This window comes from Armigeres subalbatus, chromosome 2, assembly GCF_024139115.2.
Source record: "Armigeres subalbatus isolate Guangzhou_Male chromosome 2, GZ_Asu_2, whole genome shotgun sequence".
Taxonomy (NCBI): domain Eukaryota; kingdom Metazoa; phylum Arthropoda; class Insecta; order Diptera; family Culicidae; genus Armigeres; species Armigeres subalbatus.
In genome coordinates, this window is record NC_085140.1 from 369,050,836 (window position 1) to 369,072,978 (window position 22,143).

At 37.6% G+C, this 22,143-nt stretch overlaps 2 protein-coding genes across 16 annotated transcripts in view; one reads left to right on the forward strand and one right to left on the reverse strand.

The window, feature by feature from the left end:
• The window catches only part of LOC134213044 (probable nuclear hormone receptor HR3), a 566,164-nt gene that overhangs the window by 521,571 nt on the left and 22,450 nt on the right, over positions 1–22,143 (forward strand). For all 14 annotated transcript variants that reach the window (XM_062691558.1, XM_062691557.1, XM_062691552.1 and 11 more), the window contains 2 exons: positions 21,611–21,779; positions 21,844–22,010. In XM_062691558.1, the coding sequence (XP_062547542.1) occupies positions 21,611–21,779; positions 21,844–22,010 (336 nt within the window). The remainder of the gene's footprint in view (positions 1–21,610; positions 21,780–21,843; positions 22,011–22,143) is intronic.
• LOC134213046 (endonuclease G, mitochondrial) overlaps positions 1–22,143 on the reverse strand; it is a 458,875-nt gene that overhangs the window by 247,879 nt on the left and 188,853 nt on the right. The gene's annotated exons all lie outside the window — the stretch shown is intronic.

Consider the following 22,143-nt stretch of genomic DNA (forward strand, 5'->3'; position numbering starts at 1 on the left):
AAACTCCTCCAGAAGTTCCTCCAGGAATTATTCCGGAAGTTACTCCCGGAATTCCTCCAAAATTTCCTCCAGGAATTGCTCCGGAAGTTCACCCAGGAGTTCCTCCAGGAGTACCTCCAAAAGTTCCTCCAGGAATTGCTTCGGAAGTTCTTTCAGGAATTCCTCCGAAAGTTTCTCCAGAAATTCATCCGGAAGTTTTTCCAGGAATTCCTCTGCAAACTCCTCCAGGATTTGTAACGGAAGTTCCTCCAGGAATTCCTCTGGAAGTTCCTCCAGGAGTTCATCCGGAAGTTTCTCTAGGAATTCCTCTGCAAACTCCTCCAGGAATTATAACAGAAGTTCCTTAAGAAATTCCTCTGGAAGTTTCCCCAGGATTTCCTGCGGACGTTCCTCCAGGATTTCGTCCTTCCTTCAAAATTTAATTCTTTTAAAAATTACTGTGGCGATCCGAAGTTCCACATTCCTTCTAAATTCCTCAAGAAATTCATCTATGGGTTAATTTATTTTTTTTCAAGGTTATTGCCAATAACAATTCCATTATTAATTCCTTTAAAAAAATCCTTTACATTCCTCTTTTTTTTGTTTTTTTTTTTTTGTTTGGCCGATTTTGGACTTTTCATATCTTCATATCTTTATTTCTTGGAGCAGGGAAAAGCCCCTGGGAGTGGCATTCATTTGAATCACTTCTCCCAAAGGCATAAAACCTCCTCTTCTTTTCAAATCACTTTACAATTTCGGTGCACTTCCAATGAGAATTCATTCTCTTTAAAGGAAGTGCAATAAGTTCATCAATACATATTTAAATTCTTATGCTACTCTCAATGACTTATAATCTATAAATTACTACTAACTAATGTTAAATGCAACTCAACACTATTCAAGTCACTTCATGGGCAACGTTAATGAATGATCCTAGGTTCGATGGGTAGCTTAGCGACAGAAGATTCAAACTGACCGAGCAGCAAGGAACAGGAGCCATCAGGTGGATCTAGAGCCGCGTCATCGTCTGGTGTTCATCGACAGTAGGTTGCGCTGGAACCATTGAATATTTTTTAAAGAGGGAGCAGTATCTTGACTTCGACTAGACATATACTAGTTCATGTTACCTGGAAGAGAAACTGGCGATTCTAGCTAACTGATTCTAGAAACAGGAGCTGTAGAGGCATCTAAAACCATGACATCGTCTGGTGTCCATCAACGACAGGTTGCGCGAGCGACAAAGAACAAGAGCTATGGGTGGATTTGGAGCCTCGACGTCGGGCGTGCATCAAATGTAGGTTTCGCTGGAACCATTAGATTCTTTTAAAGAGGGAGCAGTATCTTGACTTCGGCCAGACATATACCAATTCCTGTTACCTGGAAGGGAAACTGGCGATTCCAACTGACCGAGCGACAAGGAACAGGAGCTACTAGGTGGATCTGGAGCCGTGGCATCGTCGATGTGCATCAACAGTAGGTTTCACTCTTTCGCTCGCCAGGAGCTCTTCATAAACTACTTCGAGAACTTTACAAAACTTTATTCCAAATTCCTTCCAAAATTTACATATTTGTTATCGTCCTTCTAGAAATTCCTGTGGAAATTCAGTTACGGATTCCTCCAGAAAATTTTACGACCATTCCCCCAGGAACGCTTTCAAATTTTGCCCAAAATTCCTTCAAAATTATTAAATCACCCAAGAATTCTTTGGAAATCCCTTCAGGGATGTCCTTGTATATTCCTGAACCAATTCCTCCGCTTACTTCTTTTCAGAAATTTCTCAAAGGGCTCCTTCGGGTATACCTTCAAGAATTCCTTCGAAAATTCGTCTGATAATTATTTATGAAATTCTTTAGGAAATTCCCCAAGAAATATTTCCACAAATACTTCTAGAATTTCTTGGCCAGAAAGCATTTTTTTCTTCAGGGTGTCCCCACAGAACTTCTGCATGAATTACCCCATTCAGGACATTGGTTTGAAACCATGACATTAGAGATATAATTTTTTTTTTTACGTACCGTCGATGGGGGGTAACAATGGGTAAAATTGCGGTGATAATACCCTAAATGTGGTTCTGTTTAAAAGAATGTTATGAAAATTAGTATCCATGCATTTTTTACCACATGAAAAACCCGTGAAATGAATAATTTTCGAAATTATACCAAATTCAATTCTACAAGTGAAGAAAAATCGTGAAATATTGGTACAATGTAGGGGAACTGTTCCGATCTCCATCTCACTGTACATATATCCATCTCATCGCTAAACACAGAAATACGGCACCAATTTCGTCGCTTCTTTTTGTCAACATGCGTGCTCACTGCTGAAAAAAATCGCAAAACTAATAAACAAACCAAATTCCTTTCCATTGCTTTGTTTTTGATGGGATGGAAATAGGAGCTATGAGATGAAGTGGCGAACCGTTCCCCTATGTAATTGACAGTTGATTGTGTTAACTTTAGAGGAGTTTTGAGTTTGAAATGATTGAATAACAATTTTGAAGGTTATTGCAAAAATAACATACTTTAATGTTAACTGGGTGGGTGGGGGTTTGTGTACTTAGGTGTCCAGTAAGATACGAGCGGCTACATAGCAGGACCATGCAGAAGGTGGCTGGGTTCGATGACTAAAATAGAAACTCCCCCTCCATAAAAAAATAAGAAATTTCCAATAAATAAATTAGGCCGTCATAAATAATTAATTAACATTTTGTCCTACTGGTCTCCGAACGGTGAAGGGGGGGGGGTTAATAATAATAAATAAATATTAAAATGAAAAAACTCCTCGGATTTCTTAAACAATGTTTTAAAACTCTTAAAAATTATCCGAAATTTATTTTGTTGCCCCCTCAAAATATTATTTTGGCGAAAAAATCCGTGGTAGGGAAAATAGTTTTTAAATATTTGTATCGGCCTTAAGGTATAAACAATAAACAAATATAGAATTACCATTTATCATTGGTATTTGAATCCATAGCAGAATGAAAAAGTCTCTCACTTATCATCTCTGTACACATACATATACGATATGAAGTATACTCACCAATATCACCATGCACTCTTATAAGTAAACGTTACGAACAGTTTGCTCTCGAAAACGGTTTCCTTCTACCATGTAACGGACCGTCAAACTTGTTTGTGGATGTTTGCATTATCTTTTTTTCAATCGCTCGTTTATTTGAAAGGCTCATTTGACGTGAAGCGTTACGGAGCCGCAATCATGTTTTTCAATACAAGTTTTATCTTGATTTTTAAACATACTTTTTGCTTCGAAGATCCGAAAGACTCGTGATTTTATTCTGCATTTTATTTGATGATTTTCACTATTTTTTGGTTAGTTTTCCTTTCTTTCGCTTTTGTTTTTTATTTAACCGAGATCTTCACAGCCGAGTGCTCGGTCTGTAATTTTTTGCTGATAAAGTAAAGTGACCAATAGTGGACCCCCAACCAATAGTGGACCCTCCAGCCATTTATACATTACTACTGCACAATGTCAACATTTTGCTATGACATTCTATCGGGAGAACCTACCTTACAGTCCTATGATTTGATTACATGCGTTGGAAATGCTATGGAAAGTCAAATTAGATGATTTTTTACAATTCTATAAAAAATAAACACGAGAGTGTCCATTATAGGAATATTTTGGGGGTCCATAATAGGGAAGAAGAACGTCCCGAAACGGGACATGAAAATCAAATGACGTGTCGACTATAGGGAAGCAATTTCCTATTATGGACCCCCAGAGGGTCTACTATAGGGCGAATTCGATTAGACTTTAAAATGTTAATTTCATCGAATAACGTCGTGTATTTGGGTGCTTCATGTATGTATCGTGAAGAGGGGATGCAGAGCTTGTTGTTCGATATCAAGCAGAGTTAAAATGTTGAAAATTTCTAAGCCTTATGACAGGAAGAGCTAAATTCCGCTACTAGGGGGTCCACTATTGGGCATTTTACCCTATATCAGCTGAACAAAATGTTTGTTTATTACAGCACTCAAAGAAGCTGCCGTAAACATACGTCAATTTAGTCGATGTTTCAGCTTAAGAATTTTAACAGAGATTTGCACAGTCAACATCGGATAAATAATTTAAGAGTGTTGGTCACCGGCAGTCGAAAATATAATGAATAGCATCAGGCAAAAAACTTCACCAAACCACTGCAAGAATAATGGCCTATCGAAAAAAGGTAACCAAGAGTTGCTAAGTGATAAATTGAAAATTTGTCGATTTTCATGTTATGTTCATCGAGATGAACCAGCCTTAGGCTACAAATCTCGATAATGAAGACATATTATATTAGACATCCGAATGAACTTCGCTATGACCTGAATGAATATACAATAATGAGACAATTATTTTACACCAGGACATAAACATTATTTTCAAAATTGAGTAATTATTTTTTGAGTAGTGTTGATGAGAGCGTAAAGATTTGAAATGCACATAAGTAGTGCACGACGACGATGTGTTCGACGCATTCGTTCTTGTGATAAACATTGGTTGAGACATGAGACGTAAACCTATCTCTTCGGGAATAAATAAAAAGTTGAAAACAGACCACGTTCCAGTAGAAACGTGGAGTAAAAAACGACAGAAAGATACCTCTTCAACATTGCTGAGCTACTTGGGTCATCATCACATATAAAAATGATTAACGTAGAAAAAAGGCAATATATAACTTTTAAGTGTTAAAAACTAACTTCTAGGGGGTTCAATCGTCTGCCCACGTACTTAAAAACCGATCCGGATCATACTTGGGTGTGACTAATATAAAAATAGGAAACCCCATTACCATTTATTTTGTTTTAAAAACAAGATATTTGATATGAATGGAATTGGTTCAGATCTAAGGTTGTGCCAGTTAGTTCCTCAAACCTTAATAATCGAAACTCCAGATCGTGACCACCAACTCGAACTACATTTAACGATAGATAATGTGACATTATCCTGTGTCGAATACAACATGTCGCATCGAATTCGGCTGAAATTACGTATTCTATCAACGATAAACACGTTTGCGTAACGCGACACCATTTGCAGAACACTGATTTTTGATCAGCGTAATGCGGCGGTGTTTATATATATTCAGTAGCTTTCCTTATAATATCCGTTTTTTCCCGCGATTTTTATTCACAGCCCCATTTCTGTTGATGTATACGAGAAATGATTAGAATAAATCGAGACTCCAAACCGTATACCAGAGCTAAAAAACGCACTTGCATTTCAAAATGCGAAAAAGTGCAATTCAGCGATGGTGTCGCGTAACGAAATGCAGCGCGTTATATTTATCATATTCAAAGCGAAAAATCTCAAAATGAATATTCTATCAGAAAGGAAATTGATTGAGGATAATTTTACACCTGTTTAATCATATGTCCCCGAAGCTAATTTTCGAATGCAGACCCAATTTCTCGCTGAAAGCCGGCTCCTCAATGTGTCATTTGTGTCGAAACCCAGTTTTTCTTATTAGAACTTTAGGACACAGTTATCTGACCAATTTTCAATAGCAATTAATGAAACTATATACTGCCGTAATCTGAAAAAGTGACGTATGCGCTATTTTACAACATACATGTTTTCCATTTTTCTGTTAAAGAGTACGATAAGTAGGGGAAACTGGACACACATGATCCCCGGGGACACATGATCCCCCCCTGTTTTCTCGAAAACAAATCATATTTTTATACCAGTGATGTGTGCAAACGGATCCGTTAGATAGATTATTGAACCTGAGTAACATTTGATATTAGTTACTTTATGTATATGGGTTTTAGAGAGGTTTTATTATTTAAGCATTCTCAATCCTTTTTTTCTTCAAAGGAGAAAAGTTTAATAACTTTGAATATGTCCAACCAAAACGTACCAAATTTTTACTGGACAAAGTTTTATTATTGTAGAATTGAATAAATTAATTCAATTAACTATTGCTTATTTTCCATTGAATACAAAAAACAAAACAAGATAAATACTCAACATGGACACACTTGATCCCCCACAGTTTGGACACACTTGATCCCGATATTGCATATATTAAGGCGTTTGTTGTATACAGTCGCATATTATTGTATTGTATGTAACTAATTGATCTGTTAAAATTCTTTTCTAGTTAAAAAGTATAAATGAATTTAATTTCTCTTTAATTTTGTCAATCAGACGATACACGCGCAATTTGAATTTCTCAATAGTTTTATTTCATTAACCAGAACAAAGTGTAATTGAACATACTTAGTTTTGATAATTTTAATTAAATGCACTTTAACATTATGTTCAATAAAAAAGAGTGTAAATTAAGCTTTAAATAGGCTCATTCAACAACTTTTGCTCAGTCATTTAAAAGAAATCGCATTTGTGTAATAATAACACGCACTACAAAATGGTGATGTGTGACAGTACCAAATGATTATGCGTGACAGTACCATATTGATGTATGAAGTCACCATCCTGGTATGATCACGGTTGTGGTATTGTTAGTAGTCTGGCGATCTCGATGTACCGTCGTCGGGGGTGACAATGGGTCAAATAGAGGTGAGAATGCGTCACTGTTTCAGCTACTTAGAATGCTTGTAGAATAGATAGAATGCATCTGAGGGCAAGAAGACCAAAATATAAGAGACCTTTTTGAACGATTTTGCTCTGCTACCCTTATTAAGGGGCCCTCCTTAGCCGTGCGGTAAGACGCGCGGCTACAAAGCAAGACCATGCTGAGGGTGGCTGGGTTCGATTCCCGGTGCCGGTCTAGGCAATTTTCGGATTGAAAATTGTCTCGACTTCCCTGGGCATAAAAGTATCATCGTGTTAGCCTCATGATATACGAATGCAAAAATGGTAACCTGGCTTAGAAACCTCGCAGTTAATAACTGTGGAAGTGCTTAATGAACACTAAGCTGCGAGGCGGCTCTGTCCCAGTGTGGGGATGTAATGCCATTAAGAAGAAGAAGACCCCTAGACTACCGGTGAGAACGATGACCCATTCTCCCCCCCCCCCCCCTCCCCAGACCCATTGTCACCCCCGATGGCGGTATCACAGTCTTTTTTATATTGGTCCCAAAACAGGTACTCAGGGAGATTTACCATTGGCCATGGCATTTGCAGTGTGGCAAATTTTCAGAGATTTAATAGAATAATTAGATTCTAAAATTACAAAGATATATTTATGTATCGATCAATCATTTTTGGTATCATAACTGTATCAATCACAAAGAGAGATCCTCTTAGGAACATCATGGTTGTCGTGATATGACCACTGTATTTTAGTGGAGTGAATGGTTTGCAGATAAATCATCATCACCATGCCAATTTTGTTGCTATAGCAGACATTCTATCTGTCACTATTACTCTATTCGAGAACCAAAATACTTGCCTTGCTTAATACCAACAATATTTAATTTTCGCACGACTGATATTACAACAGACTATGAAGAAGTGTTAGGATTTGAGGCTAGACCAATTCAACCTTTCATTGGACTTGGAAGAACCTAAACATGTTCAGCTCATAAAGGGATCAATTTCCCCCTATATGGGGATCAAGTCTCCCGCAAGTTTTGAAAATGCCAAATTTTCTATCTTTCGGCAAAATCGATTTTTTGGTAACTTTCATGAAAAAATAATTGCTTCCGTTTTTGAAAAACTTATTAAATTCTTTATCAAGTCCATCAAGAAGCGTGCAAATCTGTGCATGTTACATCGAGAAATATCCTAAACAAAAAGTGGGGATCATGTGTGTCCAGTTTCCCCTACTACTCGTTAACACTATTTTTTGGAAAATGGCGTATACGTCACTTTGCCAGAATACGGCAATACAGAAGTTGTTTCTAAAACAACACTCTAGAAAGGTATTTTGGGATGACCACCTTTATGTATACGTTTTTTTTGTGTTCACACATCTAAACGCAGGGGCCTTCCTCACCTGTGCGGAAAGATGAGCGGCTACAAAGCAAGACCATGCGGATAGTGACTGGGTTCGATTCCCGGTACGGTCTAGGCAACATGACCCATAAATAAATTTAAAAAAATCTAGACAATTTTCGGAAATTTTCTGGGCATAAAAGTATTATTGTGTTAGCCTCATAATGTATGAATGCATAAACAGTATATTGGCTTAGAAACCTCGCAGTTAATAGCTGTGAGATGTCCCAGTGGGGAATGTAATGCCACTAAGAAGAACAACTAAACGCATAGGCAGACATCTTCTTAATTTGTCAGATTGAATCGATTTATACCTATATTGTAACACACGGCTTTTCCAGTCTCGTATCACCAATTCAATTTTGAGGACGAAAATATACCCATTCAGAACACCTTGCTGTACGAGCAAAGCAAAAGCACGACAACGAAATTAGGTCAGCAAAATATGGTAGGTCCATGCTTTTTACTGCACCACAACGAGCCATGCGTCATGTAGGTAGTCTGGCACCGCATGTTTGTTTTGGGCCGTGCCCGATAAATTATCAGAAGACGCGAATGTGTGACCACGACGACGATAACAACGAAGAAAAAACTTAACCAATAGCTCCACGTCTGTTGGGAAGCAAACATTCAGCGGGTGAGTATTGCGTTCCGTCTGTCTAATAGGATTTCACTGATGGATGGCGATAGAGCCGCGCTTCATTTCGCGAATGCAACCAGCAGCCACTGGCGCAGCGGAAAGGGCGATAATCATGCCTACCAGGACCGGATTTAGCCGGAAGGGGGCCCCGGGGCCGACGGTATGTGGGGGCCCCAAAATGTACAAAAAAGGTTGGTTTTGGTACATAAGATTTGTGGGGGCCCGGGGCCACGGCCCCCCCGGCCCCCCCATAAATCCGGCCCTGATGCCTACCTTGCATTCGTACACCAAACCTACATTTTTTGCAACAGAAGCAGCTCCACCACGACGACGATGGTGGCACAGTGTGTTTGCCTTTGAACAGGTGGCAGATGGACTGCTGGAACGATAGACGCGTGGACGAATGCCGGCACGCCGGTGTGGCGCAAAAGTTAGTCGTTGTCGTAGGTCCGGGATTATCGCACACTGGCACTGTGTACGTTCGAAGTGTTGTCCAGATTCGGTGGAATTCAATCAAAGTGAATCAAATTTTGTGTTTGTTTGGTGAGAGAATTCTAAACTGCTTATATGTTATGTCATGTTTCTGCTGTTTCTAGTTTCCAATATACCGCTCAGAATAGGATTATTTCTAAATTGCTTTAAAATTCATTGAGACGTAATCTAAGTTTAAGTAATGCAAATGTATGTCATGATTTTGCAAAATTTGAAATTTCAGTCAATTAGCCTTGGTTTCATAGTTCCAAACGCGTCATTGATCACACCCGATCCGTAACGAACGTTTTTTTTTCTCCACTGCCGTGGTGTGCTTGCGCCGAGAACACGCCTTATTCTCGCACTTTGCATAGCGTCAAACATAAATAAAAACCCTTCCGTGCTTCTCCGGTGAATTACATAACATGTCACCATTCGAGATGCATCATGGCATAGCGACCGAACGAGCATGCTAACGTTCCATGTGCTCGCTTCAATTCGACACAATCACGCAGATGTATGAGACCAGGCAACCAAGTCATCAGTTATCCCTATCCACATTCACAAGCAACAGGGTAGTTGAAGTAGTTATTGCAATAATTGTGCATTGTCTGATACGCAATTCATGGATTATTTGTGCATTGCGAGCTTCGTCTTTTCGATGATCATAATCAAAAGATTCGAGAATCATAAGCAAGATTTTTTTTTTCGGTTTGTCACCGATATTTTTACTAGCTTTATTTCCGCATCAAACTGAAGCGCCTTGCAATGGGGCGGTTTATGTTGGCTGTGGAGGAGTGGCATTTTGGAGGTACAGGTTGAAGACTGAGAAGAGTATGCTGACAAGCTCCCGACGTGTTATACAAGTCAACTCCAGCCCGTACAGCAGTACAGTGGCCCTGCTATTTGTCCTATGCGATTTTAATAATGGTTTAACAGAGTTAATCCTCGATCTACTGCCGGCTTTGACCGCTTGGAAATGAGGGACGAAGGACAGTCCTCGGTCGATGGAGACTCCGAGGACCTTGACGAGTTTCTGGTTTGGGATCGACAGCCCATTAATCTTGAGACTAGGGCCGGAGAGACGGTGCCGCCCGTTGCATACTTGCCTGCGAGTACTTTTCCCGGCTGACATAGTGAAGCCGACCGATGTGCTCATCGCGCCGGAGTGTCTCCGACGACCACAAGTAGGATGTCGTCCGCGAAGACGAAGATGTAGATGTTCTTGGGGAGGCCATTGAAGACTAGTGCTTGAGCACTAGTAGGGTCCAAGTGCGGTTAACCGTGTTTATCTTGGTCGAAGGCGCCTTGGAGTACATCTCCTAATCTGGCAAAGTACAAACGAGCCCCATACTCCAGGCGAAAAGCGTGTTGGCGGAGACCAAATATTCCGTCTGCCTAATCATTTCACGCAGCCTACAGTTAAATAACCAACCTCTCGACGACCTTTGATACACAGGAGGTCAGCGAGATAGGCCGGTAATTAGCGCTGGGGATACTGTTCTTAGGAATCGGAATGACGTGACTGAGTCGCCACTCGCCAGAAAAAGTTTGGTTGTTCAAGGCTTGATTTACCAGATCGAGGAATACTACTTTTGTGATAAAGGGGACGTTTTATAGCATCGGATACCCTATTCCATCAGGACCAGAATACTTCTCGCTGCTTCTGGCAAGAGCGAATGAAAGCTCGGTGAACGAAATTATTTATTTATTCAGACTAAGGCCGAAGTGGCCTGTGCGGTATATAAGAGTCTTGAACGAAAAGGGCTGGTTTATTGGAGAAGCTAGCAAGTCTGGAGGGATCACTCGGTAGGTCTGATATTGAGAATTTTGTTTCATCAGTACCCGTTGATTTGCGAAGCACGACGAAGGTCATTTGTAGCTTTATAGGTAAGCCACTGTCTGACGTACTAGGATCGTGGGATCAAACCCCACCGAAGGAAGTGGTTACCTCCAAAACATTTTTCAAACTAAATCTTTCGCATATTGTACAATTGTGCGAATCGAGTTTCAGACATTGTAATCAATTTGAATATTAAATGCATATTCGTTTGCTAAGAATAGCTGGTTGTTACAGTTTTTTTTTATTCCCATTTCCTCTTTGATTCAAAACGTTTTCACCTAAATGTCTCGTTTCTTCGTTTACTCGTGCCTGAGAATATTACAGAAATCCAGACTCCATGGAAAATCACGGTTGGTTGCGATTACGACGATCCACTGCTTTCGATAGATGGCTGGTCAGTAGACGATGCAATCGACCCGACTGGGTACTTGTTTGCTCTAAAGGAGCAGAATCGGGCAACTTCTGTTTTTCCTCTCTGCTGCAATATGAGCTGCGAGGTGATAATAAAAGTATTCTTCACTTCGTGGTCAACACACCATGTTGACTAAATTTTTAGACAACCCGCATACCTTACAGTCATTTCTGCCCGCTTTGCATCTATTTGTCAGAAACTGTATCATGCATTGTTGGGTGGGATTTTAGGACCTCTCTGAAGAAGTCCAAAAGAATTGTATTTTTAAGGAACCTGGTTCTCTGGGTTTCTATATAACCAACATTTTTATGTTATTGTTCTTCAAGATTATCGTTAATCAATTCGTGATTTACGTGTGACTCAACGCCATCTAACAAACCTACATAGAACACATCGCATCGATTCAGTTCGAGTGCTCTTACTGCTCTTATCACGCTAGATAGAAAAATTAATGCAATTACAGGCCCCGAAATCCTTCAATTAGCTTTGAAACAATCACCAAGAGCTTTGGCTGTATTTGAAACCAATTTGATAACCAATAGGGGGTGCTGCCATTGCTGCCATGCTGCCAAACCATTTGATAACCAATAGGGGGTGCTGCCCAAATGGTTCTCTACCCTATGACTGAGGAGGGTAAATAAACTGAAGGATTCTATTTGCCTCCATATCCAGGGCGAGGTAACATAAAAATGAAAACATGTTGAATCTGTAATTAATTTACATGGAAATTTTCTCGTATTTATAAAGCATTCTTTAAGTGATAAATAATAAATATCGCATATCGGCATATTCCTTGCAACATGCTGCGGTTATCTTTATCTATACTTATGATAATCATCGTTATCATAATTATTACTGAATGGCATACATCACAGGTTTGAAAACAATCTTTGTTTCAAATGCGAGTAAAAGAGACGGATTATGAAATTCTTTGCGTTATTGTTATTGATTGCACTCAAACGTCATAGATTGTAGCTCTAAATTAGAAAAGATAGTTCCCTTATTCGGCTTGTATCAACAGGGCTGATCAGTATTGCATCGAAGCGTTATTTACGTTATAGGGTAATGATGGTATTTTGGACATCTGAATATATTTTGGACTTTTGGCTATATTTAGTTTATTTTGTTACATAAATATGGTTAGAAATGTGATTATGAAAGAGGCCAAAGAGACACATGATTCCTATTTATTTGAAGAAAGCTAAGTCGAAAAACACGCAAAATATAACCAAAAGTCCAAAATATATTCAGATGTCCAAAATACATCATTTACCCTACGGTTTCTTTAACTGATTGAAGTTTAAACTGCCAATAAGCACTTGAAAATCAATTATATAGCTAATAGCCACTGAAAAGCTATTATATGGCTTATACAGAGCATTAGTGATTAATCATGATTAATGAATAATGGGTTATTTTTTATTTCATACAAAAAATACGATTCAATCATTAATCACTAATCGTTAATCATAGTTTTTTACATTTAATCATTAATCACTAATCATGTTCATGATTGTTTTCAGTTTATTCATTAATCATCAATTTCAATCATTGCATACATCGCTTTTATTCATTAATCTTTAATCATAATCATACAATTTTTATACCTTTTAATGACACAATTTGGTAGAAAGATTTCTTGATCATTGATCACTTTGCAAATCATTTAATTTGATTATTCATAATCATTATTCATTAATCATATCGATCGTTAATCATTAATAATATCGATCGTTAATACACATATTGTGTTAACATTTAATCACGACCGGTAATCGTTAATATAAACGTTTTATTCATCAATCATAATCGTTAATTATTGTCAAAAATGAATATAATCTTTAATCATAATCATTAATCATTGTCGAAAATGAATTAATCATTATTCATAATCTTTAATCATAGAAATGAATGATTTAATCATAACAAATTTAATCATTCACTGGAAGCTTTATTCATTAACGCTCTGGGCTTATATAAGGCTTATTAAAGTGCTTAATGGTTACCTGGGTTATATTGATATCGATAGATTGAAATCAAAAGTATTGAAATTTTGCTTTGAAATGTGTTTCCAAAGACAATATTTGTTTGTCGCGGTTTTGTTTTGTTAGTCGCGGATTTAACGGATTGTAATTTGCTCAGTTTGTAACAGCCCTAAAGTTATAAAACATTATGAACACTCCAGATCCCAATGAATGAGTGAAACCTCCAAATGAGACAGACCCTCAATATCGATTCGGTTGATCCACGAGGTGCTTCGATGTATCAACGTTTTTGTCTTAAGCGGGGCATGCTTATCGAGGTGAAATGGTGAAAAATGAATCTTTTTTTTTTCAATTTCGTTTATTTGGTAGGCTCAGGCGTGTAACACTTTACGGAGCCACGTTTCTTTGTGATATGTACAATCAATATCATCTTATTATTAATTTAGTAAGAGAGGGATAGAAGCCAACGTACTCGTGGTGACTCGAGGTTAGATTAACATTTTTTTTATGGATGGGGCTTAGGATTCGGGATTAGGGAATTACAGCAGCTCATCTGGGAATTTGGCGTCAGGGACGGTGTGGTGTGTCGTCCTGCTCGAGGTGTGGTTCGACTGGGAGCATAGAAAAAAATCATTAAAGCATTTTAGTTTTACATTCATTTTTACACAATTGAACACATCATCAAAATCTACGCTACGTAAATCTGACAAAAAAACATTTTTCAAGTTTAAATTTGTAATCTATGCAAATGAAATCGTAATTATTGATCACATCACATCACCCACTGACGCTTGATGAACTTTCTTCGAGTTCTGAGTGCAATTACCTGTAATTAAATCAATGGTTGATGCAGAACTGGGCTGCAGGATAAAGTACATAAATGATCGATCAGTTTTAATGTTTCAATAGAATTTTCCATTGCATTGATTTGACCGAACAGGTCATTTGACGTCTCACTTCTCAATCATCATTTCTCAATTTTCATTGCGAACAGAGACGTCTCTCTTCTTGCTTTGCTCTTCCCACTTTTCACAGTGAGAAATGAGAAGTACGAAGTGAGTTCTGAGAATTCTCACTTATCACTTCGCACTAACCTACTTTTCACAGTGCGAAGTGAGAAACGATTTGTGAGAAGTGAGAAGTAAGACAATCACTATGAAAAGTGAGTGGTGCGAAATGAGTAGTGAGAAATTATTAGTGAGCAGTGAGACGTCTCATTTCTCACTTTGCACTACTCATTTCTTACTTCTCACTGTGAAAAATTGAAATTGAATTGAATTGAGCCATCTCACTTTTTAATTTTTACTAATCATTTCTCACTTATCACTTCTTACTGTGAAAAGTAAGTAGCACGAAGTGAGAAATGAGACGTATCACTACTCGCTTCGCACTTCTCACGTCTCACATTGAGAAGTGAGAAGTAAGAAATTATTAGTACGAAGTGACAAGTTAGACGTGTTCACAGTGAACAGTAAGAAGTGAGGAATGATTAGTGAGACGTCTCACTTCTCACTTCTTACTAATCATTTCACTCTTTTCGCTGCCTCTCTTCTCACTCATAATTTCTAACTTCTTGTTTCTCACTTTTGCAGTGAGAAGTGAAGAATGGTGATTGAGAATTGAGAAGTGAGACGCCAAATAACCTATTCAGCCAAATGACCTTTTCGGCAAATGACTTTCGGTCAGATGAGTTTAAGCCTAATGGTTTGTTCGGCCTAGTGACATTCGGCCAAATGGCTTTCGACCGAATTGATTTCGGTCATACGACCTTTCCCATGCTAAAAATTACATCTAGTTTCACTACTACAACGTCTTGGGATTTATAAACTCTCCACAGACTAAGTTTGCCTGTTTTAATTTTATAAACAAGTAGTCAACTCCGCTTTCAAAACATCAAAACAAAACATTTCTCGAAGGGTATAAATAACAGTACTTTTAGGTTTTAGAATGTTGTATACTATTTCGCCGAAAAACAATTCGCGGAATTTTTTTCGCGGTACGACATTCCGCGGAATGTATCTACTCTCCGAAACAAATTTCGCGGAATGCACCTTTTTTCCGAAAGACATTTCGCAGAATGTACCTTTTCACTAAAAATCATTCCGCGGAATGCCATTTGGCGGAATTTAGTTAGAAGTTAGAATAATTATTATTGAAATATTTCCCGATTTCTGCTTAATTACATACAATCCGGGCTAAATTCTTTTGAATTGCGATTTAAATAATGAAAGAAGGTAATGCTTTCTATGAATGACCGCATCCAGTCGATATAACGCAAAGTGAGTAAACAATGCCTTCTTGAAATGGACACGTTTGCTCGGTATAAATAAAAGAAAGGAGGTAGTCCCCTCTATGAATTAACGCATCTGCCCGGTAAAAAGAAAAGATAATGCCTACTTTGAATGGATGCGTCTGCCCTAGAGATGGTCGGTTTTCACATTTTGCAAACCTGAACCCGACCCGAACCCGATTTGTAAATTTCCTTCAAACCCGGACCCGACCTGAACCCGGAATGATTTTTTTATCAAACCCGAACCTGAGCCGTACCCGAGAATTTTTCCATTCGTAAACCCGTACTCGCCCCAAACCCGACATAATTTAATTATTTAAGCCCGCATTAAAGTTTTGCCCGAAAATTCAAACTAGATATTTTCGTTTTTTTAATCGAAAAAAATGTAAGCTCAAATAACGAACTAGCCTCACAATTAACAAAGCTGAATAAAATAATATTCAGTGTTTTATTTCCCGATTTTCTTTATCTCACAATCCCGTACCCAACCCAATTTTTTAAACCCAAATTCGTCGGGTTTAGGGTTTCGAAACCCGAAACCCGACTATCTTTAGTCTGCCCGGTATAAGGCGAAAGGAGTGGATAATGTCTGTATTAAAAGAAGGCGTCTGCCCGGTATTAAGTGAAGGGAGGAGTAACGCCTGAGAGGAGTTCATAATACCTTCTTTAAAAAAACGTTTATAAGGGGCAATTGAAATTTTGAAAACTACTTCTACATATTCTGGGAAGCCTTCCTTAGCCATGCGGGAAGATGCGTGGCTGCCAAGCAAGACTATGCTGAAGGAGGCTGGGTTCTACTTCTGGCCCGGTCTAGGAAATTTATCGGAATATTTTTTTTACTTTTTTAGGTATAAAAGTTTTATTGTGTTAAAGTTATGCTATACGAATGCAAAAAAAAAATATAACTTGTCTTAGAAGCTTCGCATATAATAATTGTGGAAGTGCTGAATGCACACTAAGCTATTATAATTAATATTCCGCGAAATGGTGCATTCCGCGAAATGGTACATTCCGCCAAAAGTTATTCGGCGAAAAGGTACAAACCGCCAAATGTCGTACCGCGAAAAGTTACAAACCGCCATATAGGGGAACTGCTCCTTGAATTCATACCATGTACCCAAATCAATACCATTCGAAAACAAAGAATTGGTGCGCTAATTGTTTTATTTCTCATTTTTGTGAATTTTTTCAGCAGTGAGCACGCCGGAAAACAACAAAACACGACATAAATTGAGCCTAAATTGCCTGTTTTGCGAATGTTATTAATATAGGAGCATGTTATTAATAATGGAACAGATACCCTATATGTTATTCCACGAAACGATATACAATCGTTTGAGAAATATCTGGATAAAAGATCATTGCTCAATGCCTTCTCAATAGTAATGAAATAGTACGACATGTACTAAACAAAGGACACAGGTATGGTATGCAAAGGCATGCAAACAATGTTTGCCGTTATTCTTTCAACTCGGGTATTGACTGCGATCACTTCCTGAAAGTTGTAAATTGGTTCAAACTAATGCGAAAATTTCCCTCCAAACATTAAAACTTATGTATACGGACATGCATTGAATTGTTTTAATGTTAAAAATTACAACTATTTCCATTACCCAATAGTTTAAATTTCTTAAATTGACACATTTTAGTTTGATTTGAAAACAAACGACAAAAAATTTAAATTGAAGAGGCTAGTTTTGTGGCTGAAGAAGCCAATTTTTGGCGAAATAAGGCCTTTATCAGCTTCCAATGTTCCTTGGGTGTAGACAGAACCTCATACATTGAACTGTCCTTTACTCCAAATTGGAACAAAAGGAGAGATTGACTAACAGATAATATGTAGATGACTGCATTCCATTCTCCAGCAGACCATGGATCAAAGGATTGAACGTGGACCGTAATTTCATTCGAGCCCTGTGCAGACTATTGTCTAAGCACGACTCGTTCAATGCACATACGTCTCAAATAAGGCTTTCGGGAAGCAATCTCAGAATAACGAAAACATCGTATGGGTGTGCGTTGAGTCGAATAGACTCAAACTTTGCGGGTCTAAAATAACAAAAACAAATAAATTCCAGACCAAGCCAACTTAACAACATGCAATAAACAATCAATAATATTAGAACCCTCAAACCCCTCCTTTTCCTACACACGTACCCAAACCAACTACACTCAATATTTTTTTACACGGTTGACATTCTTTAATTTCCCGGTTAACCTGATCATTCACAGCTTTTTTATTATCACCTGAATTTTCTTTGATTTTTTCCATAGGGTTAACTCATAGTTTCATTAACGCTCAAGGTCCTAATCGACTAAACCCCACCCGTGTAAAAAAAAGAACTGGGTGTATAGTTGTATGAATTACAAAAACTACAAAACGAGCTATCGTAAAAAAAATACCGGCTACGGCGATTTGTATGTAAATTGTATGAAGAAACCCGTTTACAAGGTCAGGATTTACATCGAGTCAGAGAACATATCGGATTGAAGAACATCAGGAAAGGGAAAGTTCACTGTAACCCAATTATACAATAATTTAAAAAAAATACAGAAAATGACCTATCCGAATTGGCTATTACTAACGTGCATTCCGAAATAAAAGTGCAAAACGAAAACCATTACTGGGGCTTGTTCCCTACAACGAGCCCACAATGTCACATGTTTTTTTTTTCTAACCATTATTCTTTCCATTCGAAAGCGACCGACTACTACTGCAACAACCAGAGAAGACACGCATGGGGAAGCGAGTGTTTTTTTGCAGCAGTTTAGTATATTGGAGCGCATACCTGACCTACCCCACATCCATCCAATACGATTGAACTCATATAGACATGCTTCGTTTGCTATCGTTTCATGGGAATCGGCGTCATCGAACAGGGATTTGTCAGACGGTCACCAGCGTATGGTCAAAATTGATTTCAACTTACATTCGTATTTTAAAATAACAGCAATTTACTTTACAAAATGCATTCGTTTGTAGATATTATCACCATAATTATCAATTATAAATTGTGCCTTAATAAATCAAATGAATGAAATGAAAAAGTTTCGTTTTTACCTTCATATAGTTTAAATGAAAACTGTACGTTATGTGTGCATTTTACGTATTCAGCACAATTTCCTGTAAGAATCCTTAGAATTTCCCCAGAAATACCAAACAATTTACCATTTAAATTCTAAATAATTACCCGTGGAAATTCCTAATTTGTTTTCCTTGAGAATTAGGAAACAAATTCTTAGGTATTTTAATGAATTTTCTTTGGAAATACCTAAGAACTTCTCGTAGACATTTCAACGAATTTTATTGGAATAAATAAGTAGAATTTTAAAATTTTAAAGAATTTCTTGTGGAAATTCCGGTGAACTTGTTGTAAACTTTTTAAAGAATTTCCGGTAGAGTTTTCCAATAATGTGTCGTGGTTATTCCTACACCCAACCGGCGGTTGTTAGATTTTCTAACAATTCTGTATAAGAATCTACCAAAACCTGTATAAGAATTTGGGCATATGCGAAATTGTCAGATTCTTATACAAAAATTGTAAGAAAAGCTTACAAAATTGTTAGATTCTTATACAATATTTGTATAAGAATCTCCCAAGTAACAATCTCAATGCTTCGAAGATTTATGTTAGTTTTATAGAGGTTTTATTACGGTATGTAGAAATGCTTAAAGTTTTATTTTGGTTTTATTCAGTTGTCATTTAATTAGATCCGCAAGAGTACTTGAGAACTACGTTTTGAATTCCAATATAAAACCACAGCTCTTTAGGTTTTATAATGCTCCTGTGTTCCTCCTCAGAGCTAAAAAATGGAACTGACATAAAGCCAGCAGTTAAGTTATATGTTGGTTTTGATCAAGACTTATAAAAGCTGCCAAGCTTCGTAGAGTCCTGTATAAAACCCACATATAACCTTTACTCCTGAAGAAGACCTGCATAGGAATACGAAGCTTGAAACTACTACTATGGATAGAAAATAAATTTTCAGCACAAATTGTTAGACCCACGGAAGTTTTTTTCATTTTGCTTTCAGTCGAAAATGAAAAAAAACATTAGCAAATACCTTTCCATTGCTCTGCTTTCAATGGGATGAACATCGGAGCCATGAGTTGAAATCCAGGAGCAGTTCCCTTATATATTTAAGTCGTTGAAAAAACTGCTCAAACAGCATTTGCTCATGAGGGGTATGAAAATATGTATTTAATCCATACATGCTTTGCCAATTTAACACGAATAAAACACTTTTATGGTACAAAATATACCATTTAACAATTGCCACTATATGCTTTTTAATTGAAATACTTATTTTTAAAAGTACTTGCATTCGATGCCGAGGGCAGAAAAAGTTTGTTTATGATTTTTTTATATCTGTCTACATTGTCATGTTGTCATTATATATAAAACTACCAAGCTTTAAGTTTGACCAAGATAAAACTTGCTAGTCGTACCACGGTCTTGAAAAAGGCCAAGATAAAACCTCTAGGTGTTTGAAATGCCCAGATAGGACCAGTTCAGGAGTGATGGTTATATAGAGGCATTTTTTATGCAATCAAAGTTTTATTCGAAAAAATGTCGCCGATATGAAAAAAATAATGAATTTCATAATCGAAATATCATGCAAATTTCTGTTTCACCTTTTAAACGGTAAAAATGGACATCCCAATAAGTTTTAGGAACAATGCTTTGATTATTTGATCAACCAAAGTGGTTATTCATTGAAATTATTTTTAAAGTAATTAACTAAGGCAATTAATTAAACTTAAAAATTCTAAATAATAACAAATTAACGAAGCGCATTGTTAAAATACTGATTATTTATCATGGTTTCACCATGAAAAATCCCTGGCATGCCTTCAAACATGCATAGAACACTCAAAGCCAGATATGAACTTTTATTGAACTGGCTGATAATAATTCTTTTATTTTTGTTGTTGACATGTAATCCATGTATTGCAGGAAGAAAAGCATTTTTTTTTTCGAGTACAAACAATAAACAAATAATCAACCTGAGAGTTGACAACTGTTTCATTATCGGCTTATTTGTTGTTGTATCATAGTCATGAAGTGGTTGTATCATGGTTATATAGTGGTTCTCAAAACCACCAAGTCTAGAGGAGGTTTTATGTTGCATGTTTTATGTGAGACTTGAAGTATATTATAAAACCGTTGGTTCTGAACTGGAACGCATATTAGGTTTTAATGATTGCAATAAAACTGGGCCAACTGGCTGTAACATGGTTTATAGAAATCTACAGGAGGTTGTGGAAACTGCGAGGACTGCATGGAAGGTTTTGATATTAGGTTTTGAAGAACGCTATAAAACTCTGATACAACCTTAATTGTTACTTGGGCTAGCAATTTCGCATATGCCCAGTTCTTATGCAGGTTTTGGTAGATTCTTATACATAATTGTTGGAAAATCTAACAACCGCTGGTTGGGTGTACGAAATTACTGTGGGAGTTTCGAAGATTTTTTCGTAAAAAATCTCTAGTAGGAATATGAAACAATTTCCTTATGCAATTTCGAAGAATTTCTCGTTGGGATCCCGAAGGTTTGTTTTTTTTTGTATGATTTCCAAAAAAATATCCAGTGGGAATATCTCGTTGAAATTACCAATAAAAAGTATGATAATCTAGAAAACAAAATCTTGTAACGATTATGGAGAACAGGGAATATCTATAGTTAAAAAAATATCTGGAAATCGTTGGTGCGAGTTCCTAAGAATATCCCGTCCTGATATCCTGAAAAACTTGCCTTGGGATTTCCCACGAATTTCTTGTAGGAATTCTAAATAATTTTCGGTGGATTTTCTTGAAAATTCCTATCAACTGCTCGGGGAAGTTTCACGAATTTCTCATGAGTTCCTTGAGTCCATTTTTCGTTCCGTTTCGTTCCTTAAGTCCATTTTCGGTTCGTACTCAAACTTGCAGGAAAACATCGGATTCGTGTGTAATCCCAAATTTGATTAACATAGCAGAGGAATAAACCTAGAATTTGATAATCCTTTTGCTCGTGTTAAAGAAAATAAACACAATTAAGTCCATCAACCTAACCAGAATTTTGTTTTTGTCTCATTAATAGCGGTTAAATTTGGTCGAATGTCCAAAAAGCAGCGGGAAAAGGTTGAGGACGAGGTACGGTTTCATCGAGCCCAGATGCGTGCCCAGAGCGATGCGGCGCCCGACAGTTCCGTATTCGACACACAAACGCCCTCGAGTAGTGATCAGCTCCACCATGGTGGATACAACGGGTAAGCTACGATATCTCACCATTTGTTCAAAGAAGAGAAATTGTTGACCATTCTCCTCCGACAGATACGCATACAACAATGAAGTTGGTTACGGCAGTCCGTACGGTTACTCGACGTCGGTTACACCTCAGCAGACGATGGGCTACGATATCTCGGCAGATTACGTGGATAGTACAACAACTTATGAACCTAGAAGTACGATAATAGACTCAGATTTCATAAGTGGACACAGTAAGTATTTCTTAAATATTCCCTGCATGAGGCCTATTTATATCAACAACTAACCCCAAGCCGTGGTAATGGGCTATTGTGCGTGTGTATGCGTGTACTGTATTCCCGAGTAACGCTTTCCCGGCGTTACTCG